This window comes from Barbus barbus (genome assembly GCF_936440315.1).
Source record: "Barbus barbus genome assembly, chromosome: 4".
Classification (NCBI taxonomy): Eukaryota; Metazoa; Chordata; class Actinopteri; order Cypriniformes; family Cyprinidae; genus Barbus; species Barbus barbus.
Genome location: NC_136732.1, coordinates 2,760,213 through 2,779,309, shown reverse-complemented (window position 1 = coordinate 2,779,309; position 19,097 = coordinate 2,760,213). Strand labels below are relative to the sequence as shown.

At 41.8% G+C, this 19,097-nt stretch overlaps 1 protein-coding gene across 1 annotated transcript in view; it reads left to right on the top strand.

Annotated features, from left to right (window-relative positions):
* Positions 1–14,503: 14,503 nt before the first annotated feature.
* LOC306866685 (E3 ubiquitin-protein ligase TRIM16-like) overlaps positions 14,504–19,097 on the top strand; it is a 41,085-nt gene continuing 36,491 nt past the window's right edge. The window contains exon 1 of the mRNA XM_079411967.1: positions 14,504–14,720. Coding sequence (XP_079268093.1) covers positions 14,647–14,720 — 74 coding nt within the window. The 5' untranslated portion in view covers positions 14,504–14,646. The remainder of the gene's footprint in view (positions 14,721–19,097) is intronic.

The window sequence follows — 19,097 nt, the reverse complement described above, 5'->3', positions numbered from 1 at the left end:
CCTGTTAGAGCCCTGAAGATGTATGTGGACCGTTCCAGCCAGTGGCGTAAGTCCCTACAACTGTTGGTGTGTTTTGGTGCAGGCCGTAAAGGGCTAGCCACGTCTAAACACACAATATCCCACTGGGTTAGGGATGCTATTTCGTTGGCCTATGAGGTGCGCAGTCTGCCTTCACCTCTGGACATCAGAGCTCATTCCACCAGAGGGGTGGCCTCCTCCCAAGCTTTGTTTAGAGGGGTTCCCCTGGAGGACATTTGTATGGCGGCAGGTTGGTCCTCTCCGCATACTTTTGTGAGGTTCTACAACCTTGATGCGAATACAGCTCCTGGTTCCCAGGTTCTCTCTGTTTGAGCCAGCTAGGTTTGTAGTGTTCTGGTCTGTAATGGGCCAGGTCTGGCAGCGCGTTAGCTTGGCGTGTGTGGTATATCGTTCCAATTGTGTAAGCTACGCAGCGTTGAGTGAACCTATGAAAGAGAACGTCTCGGGTTACTTACGTAACCCATGTTCTCTGAGTAGGGAACGAGACGCTGCGTCCGCTGCCAAGCTCCTCTTGCTGTCGACCTGCTTCTTCGACAGGAAAATCTGAGGAGTAAGATGGCGCGATCGCGGGTCTATGTCAATCACGTATGACGTAGGGGCGGCATCTCGCGCCATCAGCCAATGAATTGGCGTGATTCTATAAGGGCTTCAGACAATCGTCACACCTGGGGGTGTTCCCATTGCGTAAGCTACGCAGCATCTCGTTCCCTACTCAGAGAACATGGGTTACGTAAGTAACCCGAGACGTTTTGTGGTTAAAAAGCACTTAATTTAAAAATACATAAAATTACCACAATAATCAGTAGATGGCAGCACATGAGCACTTATTGGCTTGTTAGTCATTACTTGTTAGTCTACTTGCTTTATATTTTGAAATGAGAAAACACCAATTATAAAATATCAGATCATCAAGAAATCAAATTCTGTCAAAGTTTTGCACTATTTTTGTGTATGTAGTAAGAAAAGTTACAAATCACCAAACTTTTCTTCACTTTGCATCTGAATTGCACATCAATTAAAATCACTGAAGTTGTCGGTCAGTTCTATATAATACTATGTAACGTAGTAAGAAAAACGTAATATTAATAAAGCAAATAGTTTAATTTAGCTCAAAGGGAATCATTTATGATTTTATAGGGATTTGAACAGAATCAGTGTTACGGCGATTCACTGAACGAGCCAGCCGTATAACAAACTCTGTACTGGATATTAAAATCCAAAATATAGTGAAAACACTATTAAACAGCATTGTAACAAGATCGGCAGATTAAGACAATAACTTGTGAGCACAAAACACAAGATACTTCTATTTTCAATATAAATAAGATTTTATTTATATAAACCCAAGACATAAACTAATCTAACACATGAACACAAGCATTCACACGTTGCAGAAAGAGAGAAAGTGAGGAAAGGATGAGTTTAAGAGAATGAAAATGTGAAATCCCAAGTTTACAGCAATATATTTAATTGCATCGACCTGAACAACCATCAATCACTTATTTAACCCTCGCTTTGAGTTTCTCAATGAGGCTAAAATTTATATTAACTGCACCGATTCAGTTAGAATCTGGAGGTACTTGCTTGCTTTGCTAAGGGAATCCCTTTTGTCGTCGTCTATGCAGACAGGGGGTTTCCCGAAGTGTCTGATTGGTTGAGAGGTCAGTAGTCTTTGAAGTGAGGTCTTGGGCGTTTGCTGAGGATGCGGAGTTGGTCTGGTTGAAGTTTGAAGCGAGTGCAGTCAGAGCTGGACTTTGCAGCAAACTTACATTAGAACACGAAACTCCACGGAAAGAAAAGAAACTAAAGTAAAAGAATAAGAATAAAAGGATGTAACGAGACTAGGTTTTCCTTCTCATTATGGTAGCAGCTGGCACATGGGCCAGAGCACGCTCAAAGAGCAGCGTCAAAACGAGGTGGCAAAAGAGAAGCAAAAGGAGAGTGACTTAGAGAGAGTTTGATGGTGTCCTGAGGTTTTAAACTCGGCATTCAGACCGTCCCATCTGGACGTCTTGACCAATTAGATACTGTCCTTGCTTGGAGTGTGGCTCTCTTCCTCCACTAGGTCAATAAATCAACATGTTATCCGTTCAGTCAGAGGTCCGAACTTTACAGGCTCTTGCAAAGTATACTTTTGAACATGATTTCTATAGCAAGACTATGATACATTTGACAAAGAATTAATTGGAAGAAACATTTAAAGCATGAATTTTCAAACTCATACATACCAAATATGAATGTTACCCTTTAAGGCTTAAGCTATTCAATACTTATTAAAAGCAAGACATACACAATGAGTGATTAAAACAAGGATAGTCAAATGTGTGGGTTACAAACATAATATGGGTTCCTGCATAGAAATGTCCTTTTAAGATGATTTTTAGTGAAAAAGAAAGTCTTTGTGTAGTTCTATAGAGAACGAAGGCATGTTCTTTAGACAAAGGAATTCAAGTCTGTCTTTGTCTTGTATGGAGGAGGACCCGCCCAGGAGAGTCTGTAGCTCGTGATTTTCTATCACAGGTTTACATGTGACCATCAGTCTTGATTACTTGCAACAAATTTGACCGTCTCCTTCCTGAATTGGAATTATCAATAAGTGTTCTTTCGTCTCAAGGTTGTAAGCTATTCTGTGAAAGAGGCTTGCTGGTTAGTTTGCTTGCTTCAGACTAGTTGGCGCTAGGATTTGGACAGATTTATGATGTTGTCCTGTTACAGCTTTGAGGCCCCTCTTTGTGGAATCTCAGCTTCTCATGTTTCGATGTCCTGATTGAATCTTAAATTTGTCTGATTCAGTCTCTGATATCCTACAACTTTATACAAATAATGGTACATTAAGTAAGAGTAGAACATTAATTTTCTATATGAAAATAAGATTTTGGCATGATACAGATGTTACTAAAAGTAAATTTTGTATGTTCCCTAACCTCAGTGCTTTACAGTCAAATGTGTATTCCCAGGAATGTAATATTATTAGTAACTGCACTTATTAATGCAAATCCTTAGTAATTTTATGATTAAATTATCTTTATTTTTGATACCCCACACACCAGCCCCCCAGCGCTACCAAATTTGCTTCTGGCGCCACCATTCGTAGAACTTAGTGGTGTTGCTCTCAAATGTTAGTCTGGAACCCTGCACTGTTACATCAGGGGTTCACTTTTATGTTCACATTTCAACATTTTTACTTTTATTTCAGAGTTGATTGAAGAAAAAGAGAAGAATGAAGAATCATGTGAAGTTGAGGAGAAGAATCATGTCAAAACTGAAGAAAAACCTTTGAGTTGCTCTCAAACCAAACAGAAAGATTTAAAGAAAAGAAGAACCAAGAAATCTTTCACCTGCACTCAGTGTGGAAAGAGTTTCACAGGCAAAACAAGTCTTGAGCGTCACATGAGAGTTCATACTGGAGAGAAACCATTCACTTGTGATCAGTGTGGGAAGAGTTTCACACAACCATCAACCCTTAATGATCACATGAACATCCACACTGAAGAGAAGCTGTACACATGCGATCAATGTGGTAAAATGTTTTTAAGGGCTTCAGTTCTGAAGAAACACTTGCAAGTTCATGCAAAGGAGAAGCCACATTCATGTAAATTGTGTGGTAACAGTTTGAAAGTAGGTCAGAAAATGCACTCTGCTGTGGGAGAGTACATGTGCTTTGAGTGTGAAAATACTTTTATTTCAGCGACATGTACAAAACTGCATGAGAGGATCCACACTGGAGAGAAACCTTATAAGTGTTCACACTGTGACAAGAGATTCAGTCAGTCAACACATCTGAAAACACATGAGAGGATCCACACTGGGGAGAAACCTTATAAGTGTCCACAATGTAATAAGAGATTCAGTGATTCAGGAGACCTTAAAAGACATGAGAGGATCCACACTGGAGAGAAACCTTATAAGTGTTCACACTGTGACAAGAGATTCAGCCGGTCAACACATCTGAAAGCACATGAGAGGATCCACACTGGGGAGAAACCTTATAAGTGTTCACACTGTGACAAGATATTTAGTAGGTCAATAGACTTGAGAAGACATGAGATGATCCACACTGGAGAGAAACCTTATAAGTGTTCACACTGTGACAAGAGATTCAGCCGGTCAACACATCTGAAAATACATGAGATGATCCACACTGGAGAGAAACCTTATAAGTGTTCACACTGTGACAAGATATTTAGTAGGTCAATAGACTTGAGAAGACATGAGATGATCCACACTGGAGAGAAACCTTATAAGTGTTCACACTGTGACAAGAGATTCAATCATTCATCACATCTGAAAACACACGAGAGGATCCACACTGGAGAGAAACCTTATAAGTGTTCACACTGTGACAAGCGATTCAATCATTCATCACATCTGAAAACACATGAGAGGATCCACACTGGAGAGAAACCTTATAAGTGTTCACACTGTGACAAGAGATTCAATCATCCATCACATCTGAAAACACATGAGAGGATTCACACTGGAGAGAAACCTTATCACTGCACTGCACGTGGGAAGCATTTGAGTCAATCTTCTGCACTACACAGTCATACAGAAAAACAATCACAGTGAGGCCTTGTACACACGGAGACACATTTAGCTCTATAAGTTAAAAAAAAATTTGTATCAGCATTTTGTCCAGATGGATCTGGCGTTTTGGGAGCCTGAAACCGCTATTTTTTTAAACTGGGTCTTAGAGTGAATAAGTCTGAAAAAAACACCTTTGTGTTTTCGTGTGTACAACCAATCTGTATATTTTATGAACCGATGATGTCATCACCCCACGTCTCTACCCTAGTCAGACACCGCTACGTCACGTAACAGCATCAACAATAACAATGGTGGACTATATGCTTTTCTTTCTGCAGAAGCTACTGAGCCTATTAGCTTTACTATTTTTTTTTTAGCTTTTCTTGTTGTTGTGTTGGGTTTGTATATGTTACGAATCCTGGCCATGCACTTCAGTTTACTCGCCACCAGAGGTCACCCGCTCACCACATGGACTTTTACACTACACAGCACACTGGACTCAATTTCCCACAATCCATTGCACTGACGACTTGCACAGCTGTTCACTATTTCGCCCACACCTGATCACCATTTACCAGATTTACCGGATTGTATGCTAATAGATTTTTTTTGCGATGGACTTAATCAGCCATTGAAAGCTAAAATAATTAATAAGGCTCCTCATTTATCACTGAGTCATTTTCTGGAGTATGTTCTGTGTACTGTTGGTTCAACATTCACTGTGGGGGTCGCGGAGGAAAAAGACACCGCACCCAATTGTTTGATTACAGCTGCGCTAGAGCACGCTCACAAAATGGCAACCATAACACCACCTCATAGCGTCACTGCTGCTTGTAGAGAGCCAAGTCGAGTCCCAGCCTATGTCAAAGAGCCAAGTCGAGTCCCAGCCTATGTCAAAGAGCCAAGTCGAGTCCCAGCCTATGTCAAAGAGCCAAGTCGAGTCCCAGCCTATGCCAAGCCAGAGTCTGCTCACGTCATGCCTGCCAAGCCAGAGTCTCCTCACGTCATGCCTGCCAAGCCAGAGTCTCCTCACGTCATGCCTGCCAAGCCAGAGTCTCCTCACGTCATGCCTGCCAAGCCAGAGTCTCCTCACGTCATGCCTGCCAAGCCAGAGTCTGCTCACGTCATGCCTGCCAAGCCAGAGTCTGCTCACGTCATGCCTGCCAAGCCAGAGTCTGCTCACGTCATGCCTGCCAAGCCAGAGTCTGCTCACGTCATGCCTGCCAAGCCAGAGTCTGCTCACGTCATGCCTGCCAAGCCAGAGTCTGCTCACGTCATGCCTGCCAAGCCAGAGTCTGCTCACGTCATGCCTGCCAAGCCAGAGTCTGCTCACGTCATGCCTGCCAAGCCAGAGTCTGCTCACGTCATGCCTGCCAAGCCAGAGTCTGCTCACGTCATGCCTGCCAGAGTCACAGCACGTCTCAGTGCTCCAGCCAGAGTCACAGCACGTCTCAGTGCTCCAGCCAGAGTCACAGCACGTCTCAGTGCTCCAGCCAGAGTCACAGCACGTCTCAGTGCTCCAGCCAGAGTCACAGCACGTCTCAGTGCTCCAGCCAGAGTCACAGCACGTCTCAGTGCTCCAGCCAGAGTCACAGCACGTCTCCACCGAACTGCCAGAGGCTGTTACCACAGATTCAAGGTCAGTCCTTCGAGTTCTGATATCCAGTATGATGGACCCACCACTGATGTCGGTGCGAGTAGCTGGCATTCCCAGGGCCTCAACCCTGGCTGTTACAGAGACTGTTCCCCTGACCTCAGTGCTTCCCGTTATGGCGGTCGCCATTTTGAGTGTGTGGGCTGCACACTGTGCTCCTGAGGCCTCTCCTGTCCACGAGTCTGTTCCTGAGGTCTCTCCTGTTCACGAGTCTGCTCCAGTGCCTCCAGAGGTGGCGGCTTCTGCTGCAGAACCTCCCGAAGTGGTGGCACCTACTCCCGAATCCCGAGAATCCAGTTCTCATGTCACGGCCAGGAGTGCCGATCCCGAATCCCGAGAATCCAGTTCTCAAGTCACGGCCAGGAGTGCCGTTCCCGAGCCTCAAGTGTCCGCGCTGCAAGAGCGCCCTCAAGTGTCCGCGCTGCAAGAGCGCCCTCAAGTGTCCGCGCTGCAAGAGCGCCCTCAAGTGTCCACGCTGCAAGAGCGCCCGCCCTGAAGTGTCTGCTCCTCCGGAGCACCCTGAAGTGTCTGCTCCTCCGGAGCGCCCTCAAGTGTCTGCTCCTCCGGAGCGCCCTCAAGTGTCTGCTCCTCCGGAGCGCCCTCAAGAGGCCGTCTGTGAAGCTTCGTCCTGTCCTGCCACAGCCATAGAGACCATCCATGAACCTTCGACCTGCCTGGTCACGGCTCCTGTGACCATGGGGACTCTCTCTGTGTTGTCTGTCTCTGTTCTCCCTGTGGTGTCTGTCTCTGTTCTCCCCAGATCCCTGATCCTGCCATGGCTTCCTGACCAGTCCGCTCTACCGTGGAGATCCTCTGCCCTGTCTACTCCACACTGGTGGGCTCTGTCTGCTCCGCGGTGGTGGTCAGCTGTCTGGCTCTGGGGGTCTCCTGCTCCACCCATGTGCGCTCTGGTCCCGTCCTGCCCTGCCACGGCTCCTGAGACCATGAAGGCTCTCTCCGTGTTGTCTGTCTCTGCTCTCTCTGTGTTTTCTGTCCTTGTTCTCCCCAGATCCCAGTCTCTGTCATGGGTTCCTGCCCTGTCTGCCTCCCTGTGGTGGTCCTCTGCTCGGGTCTGGTGGTCATCTGCTCCGCCATGGTGGTCCACTGCTCCGCCCTGGTGGGCTCCGGTCTCGCCTGCTCCGCTCTGGTGGGCTCCGGTCTCGCCTGTTCCGCCCTGGTGGGCTCCGGTCTCGCTTGTTCCGCCTGCTCCGCCCTGGTGGGCTCCTGTGCCATCTGGCTCCACCCTGGTTTCCTGCCCTGCCGCTCTGCCTCGATCCCCGGCCTCTGCACTTCCGCAGGGATCTGGCCCTCCATCCCTCCCCCTGTTCCGCCTCCGCTCCACCGCCCTCCTTGATTGTATCGGAGCGTCTAGAAGCCGCTCCTTGGGGTGGGGGCTATGTTACGAATCCTGGCCATGCACTTCAGTTTACTCGCCACCAGAGGTCACCCGCTCACCACATGGACTTTTACACTACACAGCAAACTGGACTCAATTTCCCACAATCCATTGCACTGACGACTTGCACAGCTGTTCACTATTTCGCCCACACCTGATCACCATTTCACAATCACCATCACTCTATTTAAGCCTGGGACTTGCTCTTGCTCACCGCCGAGTATTGTTAGCCTAGTCTGCATACCAAGCGTTTTCCTGTTTTCTAGTCAGTTTTCCTGTGTTTTGATTCCTGCCCGAGTTCTTGGATTATTCTCTCTGCCTTGCCCTGTTTGGATATTGTACGCCGATCGTCGACCACGCCTGTTTACTGACCACTCTTCTGTCTTGCCCTCAACATACCTGTTTGCTGGTTATTCGACCCTGCCTGTCTTGACCATGTTTCATAATAAAGCTTTGCAAATGGATCCGCACGTCTCACGTCTCGTCAGCCCCGTGACAGAATTAGTGCTGTCAATCGATTAAAAAATGTATCATGATTAATTGCAAATTTAAAATACTAGGATTTACCTGTAAATGTGTTGAAATAAAGGAATGCATGACAAACTAGCTTAAGGAAACAGAACCTTTCACATCTCCGCCAGGTATGAGACATAATCCTTATTATTCTTTTGTTTTAATTCAGAAAATTATCAGCCTTTATATTGGCAATAAAACGTTTACCAAGCCACATCACTTCAATCCCAGTACATATTTACCCAACTATTATCAAAAGTATTTCTAAATAAATACAACAAAACATTTTCTTGCGACCTTACATGAAGTATTATGATAAAATGCATTATGAAGAAGAATTGGACCTGTTCGGCAGGAGCATTAGAGCTAACATTAGCATCGTGCTACATAAGACAATTTATGAGATTAATAGTACACTTATACTCAGAACTCACTTTAAACCACCATCGAGTGTTTGTAATAACTTCCTTTTGCGATCACGTGTATATATACACTTTGGACGGCCGCGGTACATTATAAATGTAGCCCAAAAAATCGCAACCCACGGCCCTGTAATTTTTCCCGCAACTGTATTTTCAAAATAGCACAATTGCGCGGGAAAACTGCAACACTGGTTCGCTGTTACCTTTATCACATATGAGTATACATATCTCTTGCGCTGTCTCTCTCTCACTCTCCACATCCGCTTCACTTTTGTCTAGCCCGGCGCCTCAATCACACAATCCCTGCGTCCCAATGTGCATACTATCCACCCTATCTGCCCTAAATAGTAGGGTTGGGTATCGAGTTCGATACTTTTTAGGCACCGACCGAATTGCCTCGATACCACCGAGTATCGAAAAACGTCTTGTCGTTCGGTACCAAATTTCGATTCCTAAGGGGTTAATCTCATCACCGTCAGTGAGCCAATAATCCTGCAGCACTAGGTGTGTTTGACTAGAAATGGCGACGTGCTGATTGATTAGTGTTTGACATCCGCGAGAGCGTTTCGAAAGCGCACGGAGCAGTCCGCTCTTTAAATCGCGCAGTTTGTTTATTATACACAGACTGAAGCTCGCGTGACGCTCGCGGTGATTTCAGCCTCTGCCGTCTCACTAAATGAGGACATAAACACATGAACAACATCTCCAGACCTGCTCTGAGACTCACTTCTTGAGCATTTTACCGTTTGATTCGAGTAAAACTAGCGTCATATCATATACACACAGAACTGTAAAAGTATTCCAGGCAACCCGTCAAAATAAAAGTTCGGTTTAACTTGGAAGACACTGCGGCAGAAATATATTAATATTGTTCAGCAGACAGTACATACTGCTACTACTAGGCTACTATTAAAATTATTAAAACTTTTTTTTTTTTTTTTTTTGTAATGATCACACAACAGTTATTCCATGTTTTAATTTTAATAGTAACCCCCCCTTTGTTTGCCAAAATAAATAAACTTTGATTTTCAATCATTTAAAGATAAATTAAATTAATGTTTTATGTCTTCATTTGAAAACCAGATACAGATCACAGAATTTCTGAGGAAAAATAAAACATTTCATAAGGCTATTTTAAGAATAAATTTAAATAAACTAAGTTGTTTTTATGCATTCAAATAATTAGACATACTACACCAGAATTTAATAACAATAAAACATATGGTGAAAGAAAATAAAACACCCACTTATGAAAGTGGATGAAGATTTTAAATTTCTTGAAGTCTTTAACAACCCAGAAATTATGATTCTGTCTGAGCTATGTGTTTTAAAATGAACACACACTAATGTAAACGTAGCCCAACAGATGTGTAAACTGAAAACTATTTGAACTTTATTAAAATTATTTATTGTGTTGGATATATTTAGTTCCTTTGTGCAGTGGCTCAGGAGATGAGGCTTTGAGTCTGTATAAATATCAAAAAGCTAAAAAAAATAGTTTTTTGAGATAATGTAATCTTATTAAAACTGATTTCATAAAACTGGTATCGAAAAAAGTATCGTTCAGGAACCGGTATCGAACTCAAGGTATCGGTATCGATATCGAACATTTTTGAACGATACCCAGCCCTACTAAATAGTATTGAAAATTACTAATATCACATAGAATTTAGGATGGATAGTGTGCACATTGGGACGCAGGCAATGATTTCCTTCCGCGCTGCGATGATGGCAAGAAGTTGGGCTCAAACCTTATCAAATTATTCATTTGCGTAAACAAAAATATTAACACGTTAAAATTTTTAGATTAATCACATGCGTTAACGTTGACAGCCCTAGTTTATATAAATAGTTTGTATACAGCGTGCCAGATTTATGTGCTTGCTCCAAGTCATCTTCTCTGTTTTTAGTGTATCTCTGTGGCAGAATTACAGCGCCACATACTGGTCTGTCATCAATGCTACATCATTTTCAGTCAGTTTCAGTGGTTTTGTGTGTATGCACATATTTCTTGAGACAACGCTGTGTTTACGGAAGAACAAGAAATTAAAAGAATGAATATGGAAAGCTGGCTTCGTGTGGATGAGCCCTAAGCAGATCATCCTCAGATCCAGCATGTTCAGATCTGATGCTATCTCCTCATCAAATACGACACAATAATGCATCAAGCTGTAAAATATAATCTAGATAAATCTGCTCTAATCAGACATTACAAGTGGCATGTCAAAGAACAATGTTAAAAAAGTTTTATTCTTGTATATCAGTTTGTTTCATGAAATAAATGATAAAGTTGTGTTTACTTACGAGTTTCATATTATGTTCAATTGTTTTATAATGCATATGTATCGCTTGTAGTTTGCTTACTTCTAGATGCTTTTTAAAAAACTGTTCTTGTTCAGGACACTGTTCTTGTTCAACACTTTTAAAGAGATGTATTTTTAATTTGTTCTTCACTGTTGTTTTTAAAATGACAGAGTTATTCTTCCATGTAAGATGTATTTTGGAAATGCATATGCAAGATATATACATGTAGATATGTCATGTAGCTTTGCAACTAATCCTTCTGTGCTTTTCTTGTAAGTAGGAATGAATACCTGAACCCAGTATTAAACGAGCTCTGGGGCTAAATTACAGAAGACTGTAGTATCGAAAAGTGAATGTTAAAGGACACCTACAGTCAGGTCCATAAATATCGGGACATAAGTAAAAAAGTAAAAAGTAAAGTCGTGACGTATTGTCAAGTATGGTGACCCATACTCGAAATTGGTGCTCTGCGTTTAACCCATCCAAGTGCACACACACAGCAGTGAGTAGTGAACAAATGCACACACACACACACACAGTGAACACACACCCGGAGCAGTGGGCAGCCATGCTGCAGCGCCCGGGGAGCAGTTGGGGGTTCGGTGCCTTGCTCAAGGGCACCTCAGTCGTGGTATTGAGGGTGGAGAGAGCGCTGGACGTTCACTCCCCTCACCTACAATCCCTGCCGGCCGGGGACTCGAACCCGCAACCTTTCGATTACGAGTCCGACTCTCTAACCATTAGGCCGACTTCCCATCGACACAATTCTAACATTTTTGGCTCTATACACCACCGCAATGGATTTCAAATTAAACGAACAAGATGTGTTTTAACTGCAGACTGTCAGCTTTAATTTGAGGGTATTTACATCCCAATCAGGTGAACGGTGTAGGAATTACAACAGTTTGCATATGTGCCTCCCACTTGTTAAGGGACCAAAAGTAATGGGACAATTGGCTTCTCAGCTGTTCCATGGCCAGGTGTGTGTTATTCCCTCATTATCCCAATTACAATGAGCAGATAAAAGGTCCAGAGTTCATTTCAAGTGTGCTATTTGCATTTGGAATCTGTTGCTGTCAACTGTCAAGATGAGATCCAAAGAGCTGTCACTATCAGTGAAGCAAGCCATCATTAGGCTGAAAAAACAAAACAAACCCATCAGAGAGATAGCAAAAACATTAGGTGTGGCCAAAACAACTGTTTGGAACATTCTTAAAAAGAAGGAACGCACCGGTGAGCTCAGTAACACCAAAAGACCCGGAAGACCACGGAAAACAACTGCGGTGGATGACCGAAGAATTCTTTCCCTGGTGAAGAAAACACCCTTCACAACAGTTGGCCAGATCAAGAACACTCTCCAGGAGGTAGGTGTATGTGTGTCAAAGTCAACAATCAAGAGAAGACTTCACCAGAGTGAATACAGAGGGTTCACCACAAGATGTAAACCATTGGTGAGCCTCAAAAACAGGAAGGCCAGATTAGAGTTTGCCAAACGATATCTAAAACAGCCTTCACAGTTCTGGAACAACATCCTATGGACAGATGAGACCAAGATCAACTTGTACCAGAGTGATGGGAAGAGAAGAGTATGGAGAAGGAAAGGAACTGCTCATGATCCTAAGCATACCACCTCATCAGTGAAGCATGGTGGTGGTAGTGTCATGGCGTGGGCATGTATGGCTGCCAGTGGAACTGGTTCTCTTGTATTTATTGATGATGTGACTGCTGACAAAAGCAGCAGGATGAATTCTGAAGTGTTTCGGGCAATATTATCTGCTCATATTCAGCCAAATGCTTCAGAACTCACTGGACGGCGCTTCACAGTGCAGATGGACAATGACCCAAAGCATACTGCAAAAGCAACCAAAGAGTTTTTGAAGGGAAAGAAGTGGACTGTTATGCAATGACCAAGTCAATCACCTGACCTGCATCCGATTGAGCATGCATTTCACTTGCTGAAGACAAAACTGAAGGGAAAATGCCCCAAGAACAAGCAGGAACTGAAGACGGTTGCAGTAGAGGCCTGGCAGAGCATCACCAGGGATGAAACCCAGCGTCTGGTGATGTCTATGCGTTCCAGACTTCAGGCTGTAATTGACTGCAAAGGATTTGCAACCAAGTATTAAAAAGTGAAAGTTTGATTTATGATTATTATTCTGTCCCATTACTTTTGGTCCCTTAACAAGTGGGAGGCACATATGCAAACTGTTGTAATTCCTACACCGTTCACCTGATTTGGATGTAAATACCCTCAAATTAAAGCTGACAGTCTGCAGTTAAAGCACATCTTGTTCGTTTCATTTGAAATCTATTGTGGTGGTGTATAGAGCTAAAAAAATTAGAATTGTGTCAATGTCCCAATATTTATGGACCTGACTGTATTATGCAAAATCCACTTTTACATGGTGTTTGTACATAAATGTTAGTTGGCAATGTGTGAACACAACCACTCTACCAAGGTTATTTTTGTAAATGAAAACTAAAACTAAGATGAAAACGATTGATAAAAAACAATTTTGTTAACTGAAATTAAATAAAAAAATTCAAAAACTAAAACGAAACTAAGCTAACAACAGTTATTGTTGTTAATTGTAGTTAAAACTAACTGAAATAAATTAAGTAACAAAAATAAATAGTCATTTTCGTAATCATTGTGTTCTCACCCCTTGGCGGAAAAATATATGAACTATGTGACAGTTTAGGGAAATATCTGTTAATGGCGCATCACCAGGGCTGGGGAGTAACGAAATACATGTAACGGCGTTACGTATTTAAAATACAAAATATGTGTAACTGTATTTCATTATAATTACATTTTAAATAGGTGGTAATCAAATTACAGTTACATCCAAAAAGTATTTTACCAAAGTGATTACTTTTCATTTTAATGTAATTTCTTCATTTAATATTTAAGTAAACAGTTTGGGGATTTTAACCAATAAGGCAACTGATTCTCCGTAAAAAAAAAAAAACTGCGTGCAGCCGCCTGTTCATTTGGCAACTCGTAGTGAGAGTACGCTCATCATCACGACACAAAAATGGACGACACAACAGAAAGCTGTTAGCACAATGCTTTTCTCTCGTGGAAATACAAAGACTAGTTTATAAATCTGAAAAAGGACGTAACATCAATGCAGTGCAGTACAATGCCTACCTGCAACAAAACTCAAAAGATACGTCTAATCTGAAAAAAAGCATCCTGAGGAAAGTTGTTCTTGATCTTTGAAAGATTTTATTTAAATTATTTTGAGTGTTGAATGGTTATCATTACGTTTAATATTTCTAATAATTTAATTGAAAGATTACACCAAATTCTCCTAGAATTCACACTTTGCATTCAGTCAACAGATCCGTACAAATCATGCATGAAATAAAAGTTTATAAAGTCAAACGATAGCTTTGTGTGCTTTTCGAATGAATAAAGATTCAGAAAAAAAGCTAAAAACAATTCAAAATATGGTAACACTTTAGAATAAGGTGTCATTTATTAACATTAGTTAATGCATTAACTAACAATGAACAATGCATTTATTACACTATTTGATCGTTTTTTTAAATATTAGATTGCTATTGAATAAGGAATCTGAGAAAGTGAAACCAGACAAAGTTTGAAAATGTTTTGGTTTTATATTTTCGCTAGGAGACACTAATAGTGCAGACATTGGATACTCCAGCTGAACACACCCTTGCACGCGGCAGCGTGTGTGATGACGCCAGTGCTTCCGGAAGTGTTAGGGATTGTCTTGTTGCTCTTCAAGCGGCTTTGGTAGTGTGCGTCTGTGCGAGTGAAGATGGCAGATGTGGCGACGCAGAGAGCAGAGATCGCGGCGCTCTTGAAAATGCCGCTGCGCAAAGCAGATACCTGGTGAGAAGCACTAGATAACACACTCATAATATACAATTAAACTCTGCGCGACAGAAAGGATTGCTGTTGACTTTCTCAGAGTTTAATCAATCAACCAATAACGTGAAAATCGACCATAATGATCAGTCCAGACGATTCAGAGATCATAATGACTAGCGTTAGTCCGACATCAGAATTAGTAATGATCAGTACATGGGGTTAGTAACGCGCTGTTTTCACTTCCGCGTTATTCCAGTAGCAAACAAGTCCAGTGTGAAAGCCTCCGGTGTAGCAGTCGATTCTGTTCCCCTCGGAATGTCTGTTTCCCTTTACGCAACCATACTACAATTCTTGCGTAGTTGCCTATTTACCAAACGTACGATCAGAACTAGTGTGCGCAAGAAGCGCATCTGGATGTACGGAAAGTCAAATGGTTCAAAATACCGTCTTTTCTCCGAAACTTGAAAATGCATTTAAGTAGCGAGGTTTTTCCCCAACTTACAACCGATTTAAGCGTAATGTTTGAGGCTTTGGTTATTGTGCAGAACTCTGTAGCGCAGGCCTATTTGAAACACAATGTCTGTATGTTTTTAAATGTCACTTAATTTTGAGTGAAATAAAGAGCCAAATTTTGCGGAAGGTGTAAATTTTTCCACAAAAAAAAAAAAAAAAAAAAAAACTACAAAACCAATGGTTTTAAAATTCAGTTTGATTTATTGCAAGAAAAGCATTTGTAATTTTTTTCTGTGGATGGATTATTAACACAAGCCATATGGAACCATCGCCCACAGTCATCACAGGAAATCTGTAAAAATAATAATGTTAGTAACATTGTCAGCAGTTGTGCTAATTTATTCCTTAATAAACCACACCAATTTAATAAATAAATTGGTTACCCAGAGATCATCTGCATCCGAGTCATCAAATGTTTCTGCTTCCCCACAAAAGTGACACAGGTCACACTTAGGTCATCTTTAAGGTACAGTACAATGGACAGGGTATGATTTTTTTTTAGGTCAAATTTTCAAAACACTTATGAAAGTGATGCACATCAAACGGCATGTCAATAACATTCATGGTTAAGTAAAAATAATAAATACCAGATTGGTCAAGCAGTGTTGATGCAATCTCCAGTCTGAGTTGGGCTACGTCTTGTGGTGCATTGGAGAAGTCAATGTTGGTATTTAGCAGAATATGTTCTGCAAACTGAAAATAAAAGTTTAAAGAAATTAAACAAATCCTCCTATTTCAATGAACATTTCATATGTGCCGTGTCACACACCTTCAAAGCAAACACACCACATGATGTAGCATCCATCTGACGTGGATGAGACAGACTTTCACACACGCAGCGTGAAACTGGAATTCCCTTTTTTCTCATCATTGCTCTACAAACACATTTTTCCATTCTTTCAATCATACACAACTTCCCAAAAACACTACATCAGACTGGCAAATTAAATACCGTGTTTTTTCCAAACACCTTTTCTTCTTGATGTCAGACTCTCCAAGTAGGTCAAGCAGAATGGCTTTTTTTTGGATGGGTATAAAGCCTAGGTAATATGCAAAATTCCCAGACATCACAATAAGGGATTAGTGCAATTTTAAGGGGATAAGGGAAAGCTCAAAGAAAACTCTTCTCCGTCACAAACACTTGCAACTAAAAACCAATGGTGGCACTCATTTACAATGCCCACTATGACCTCATAGTTCGCTGGATCCACCTGAAAATAAAAAGAAATCAAACAAGTATTATCTACACATAGCATCCAAGGCCATTTGTACAGACAACACACATTAATTTTACACATGGCCTGAACAAAATTAATAGAAACATTAATAAATAAAAGCATTAATACAACAGACCTTGAGTCCCTGATATTTTCCATTCCACATGGCTGTCATAGCAAATGTGTCCATATGGAATGCTTTCTCTGGTGAGGTCAAGTTGTGCTGCTTCACTTTCAGTCTCAGATATGCATTTATTACCTTGGCAGACATTGGAAAATTAAACATTAATTCAAATTATGAATACATTACATGAAAGCCTTATCCGACACACAAAAAACACACACCTCACTCTCCAACTCCTTCCCAGGGCCGATCTGTAAAATATCTTGGTAAAATAGCTTATAGGGTCCCACTTTGGACAGCAGCACATGACTGTCATTTCCAGCCCAGACACTTTTGATACCTACAGAAAAAAAAAAAAAGCAGCACACACCACATGACAAATATTATAATTCAGACATTGATCGATCACAACATGTGATTTTTCATCAGCACTTAACAGCTGCATCCTTGGCGTCAGGTGGTATAACTGTTGCCACTGTAGTAGTGTGGGACACAGGAGAGGAAAGTGGCATTGATAAATCCAGTGGAGACAGGGAAGAGGATGATTTGGGGGAGACACGGGGAGAAAGCTTTGATGCCGTTGGTGAGGATGGAGGTGATGGTGGTGATTGTGAGGGCTGCTTTTCTTTAGTGATGGTAAGGTCTACAGGTGTAGGTGAAGGGTGTCGTCCAGTTTCTTGATGTGGTCTTTTAAGTTGGGGTTCATGTAGAATAAGTCTGTGGGGTAGCCGTGGTGTGTTTTCTTTAAAGGATTTAACCCTTTAGGCGCCAGGGTTTTTTGGAAAAAATGCTGGATTTTGACATCAAGATTTCAAAAGCTTGTGGCTTGAAATGGCTTAAAGATAGAGATCTACTGTAAATTAGAAAAATGTTGGGCATGACCGAAAGTTTATGTGGGGTGTAAATATACTCATCTAATTTGCATATTATGACGTCATCAGGGGCGGCCCTCTTGAATTTCATAATATTTAGGAAATAGTAGATATTGAATTGATGTTTGTTTTTTTTGTCTCTTTCTCCTCATTCCAAATAATCAGAAAAGAGGAAACCAACAATAAAACAGGAGAAAGTACTTAATTATTACTATATTACTATTCTATATAGTAGTAAAACGCATGTGAACAGTAGCCTACTTTTTGATCAGTTCATCAGTAATATTCAGGAAATAATAGATATTGAATGGATGTTTGAACTTATTTGCATGTTGTTGTTGTTTTTTTGTCTTTTTATCCTCATTCCAAATGATCAGGAAAAGAGGAAATCAACAGTAAAACTGGAGAAAGTAGTAAATTATTACTATATTACTGTGCCATAGTAAAATACATGTGCCTATTTTTTGCTCAGTTGACCAGCTATCTGTCCAATCAGGTATCTATGTGACAGTTTATAGTTCTTGAGAGTATGGTAGCTCTCATTGCATGGCACAGCACACAGACCTACCCCAAACTGACTGCACCTGTACTGTCTGCCGGCGGCCCTTGGAGCGCGCGCGATCAGAACAAACAGCGCAATCTGGCCGATTATCAGAGAGCAACAGCTCTCCTATGGACACTAAGACCACGTCCACCCCCATCCCCGTTGGGCAAAGTGTTGAAATGACCACTTGTTTGTGCTTTGTGAACGTTCGCGCCTCGTTCCAATCGCACCATTGTGCGGAAAAGATGTACCGGGAGAAGCGCGATCATTAGACGGCCGATCGTCATTTCCAAAAGGCAAATATTCCCCTTCAGAGTCAGAATCGGTGAATGACATTTGCAACACATCCTCACAGTACAACTTTTTATTAGCCGTTTGGCGATTTTCTCTCACAAATCTCACAATTTACTCAGACGCTATGAACTGAATTGCTTCCGCATCAATGACACGATAGCTCACTTACTCTGCTATTTCCTCGAACAATTTTGGTCTAGAATCGAAGTACTACATGTCTGCCATCTAGTGGAAGGGAATACAAATGAGCCATTACACCAGATTAGGAACTACAGCCCATTTCATGAAGTATGACGTCTTGTCGCAATTTTGCGACTTTGGCGCTTAGAGGGTTAAGGTGGTCTGTACTCAGTTTGGGGTATATGGAACCCTTCTCATCCCTCAGATCTGCACTCTTGTCTTTTAGATGTACAATTTCATATGGTCCCAACCAGCTGCGCTCAAGCTTGCCCCCCTTCCTCTGCTGGGTCCTTATGTTTTTCCGTAGGACCTTTTGGCCTACAGAGAACGGTGCTTGATTTGCCACCCTCTGTCTCTGCTCCTGTTTTTTTGTCACATTCACTTTTACTATGTGGTCCATTTTCTCCTTGAGAGAAATGGCCCCTGACACAGTATCCTCTGTGATTACGGATTCCACTGTGCTGTTGACCTTTTGGAAAATATAGAACATTGAAATTATGTATTCAATTTGTAATGGAAACATAAATTTTTCTTGAAGAATGTACATTTCATACCTCAAACGTTTCAGGCACCTCACAAGGTTATCGTGCCTCCATGCCAAACATTAAGAAAAATGGGGAGAACCTAGTTGTCAGCTGAGTATTGGTTCTTAGA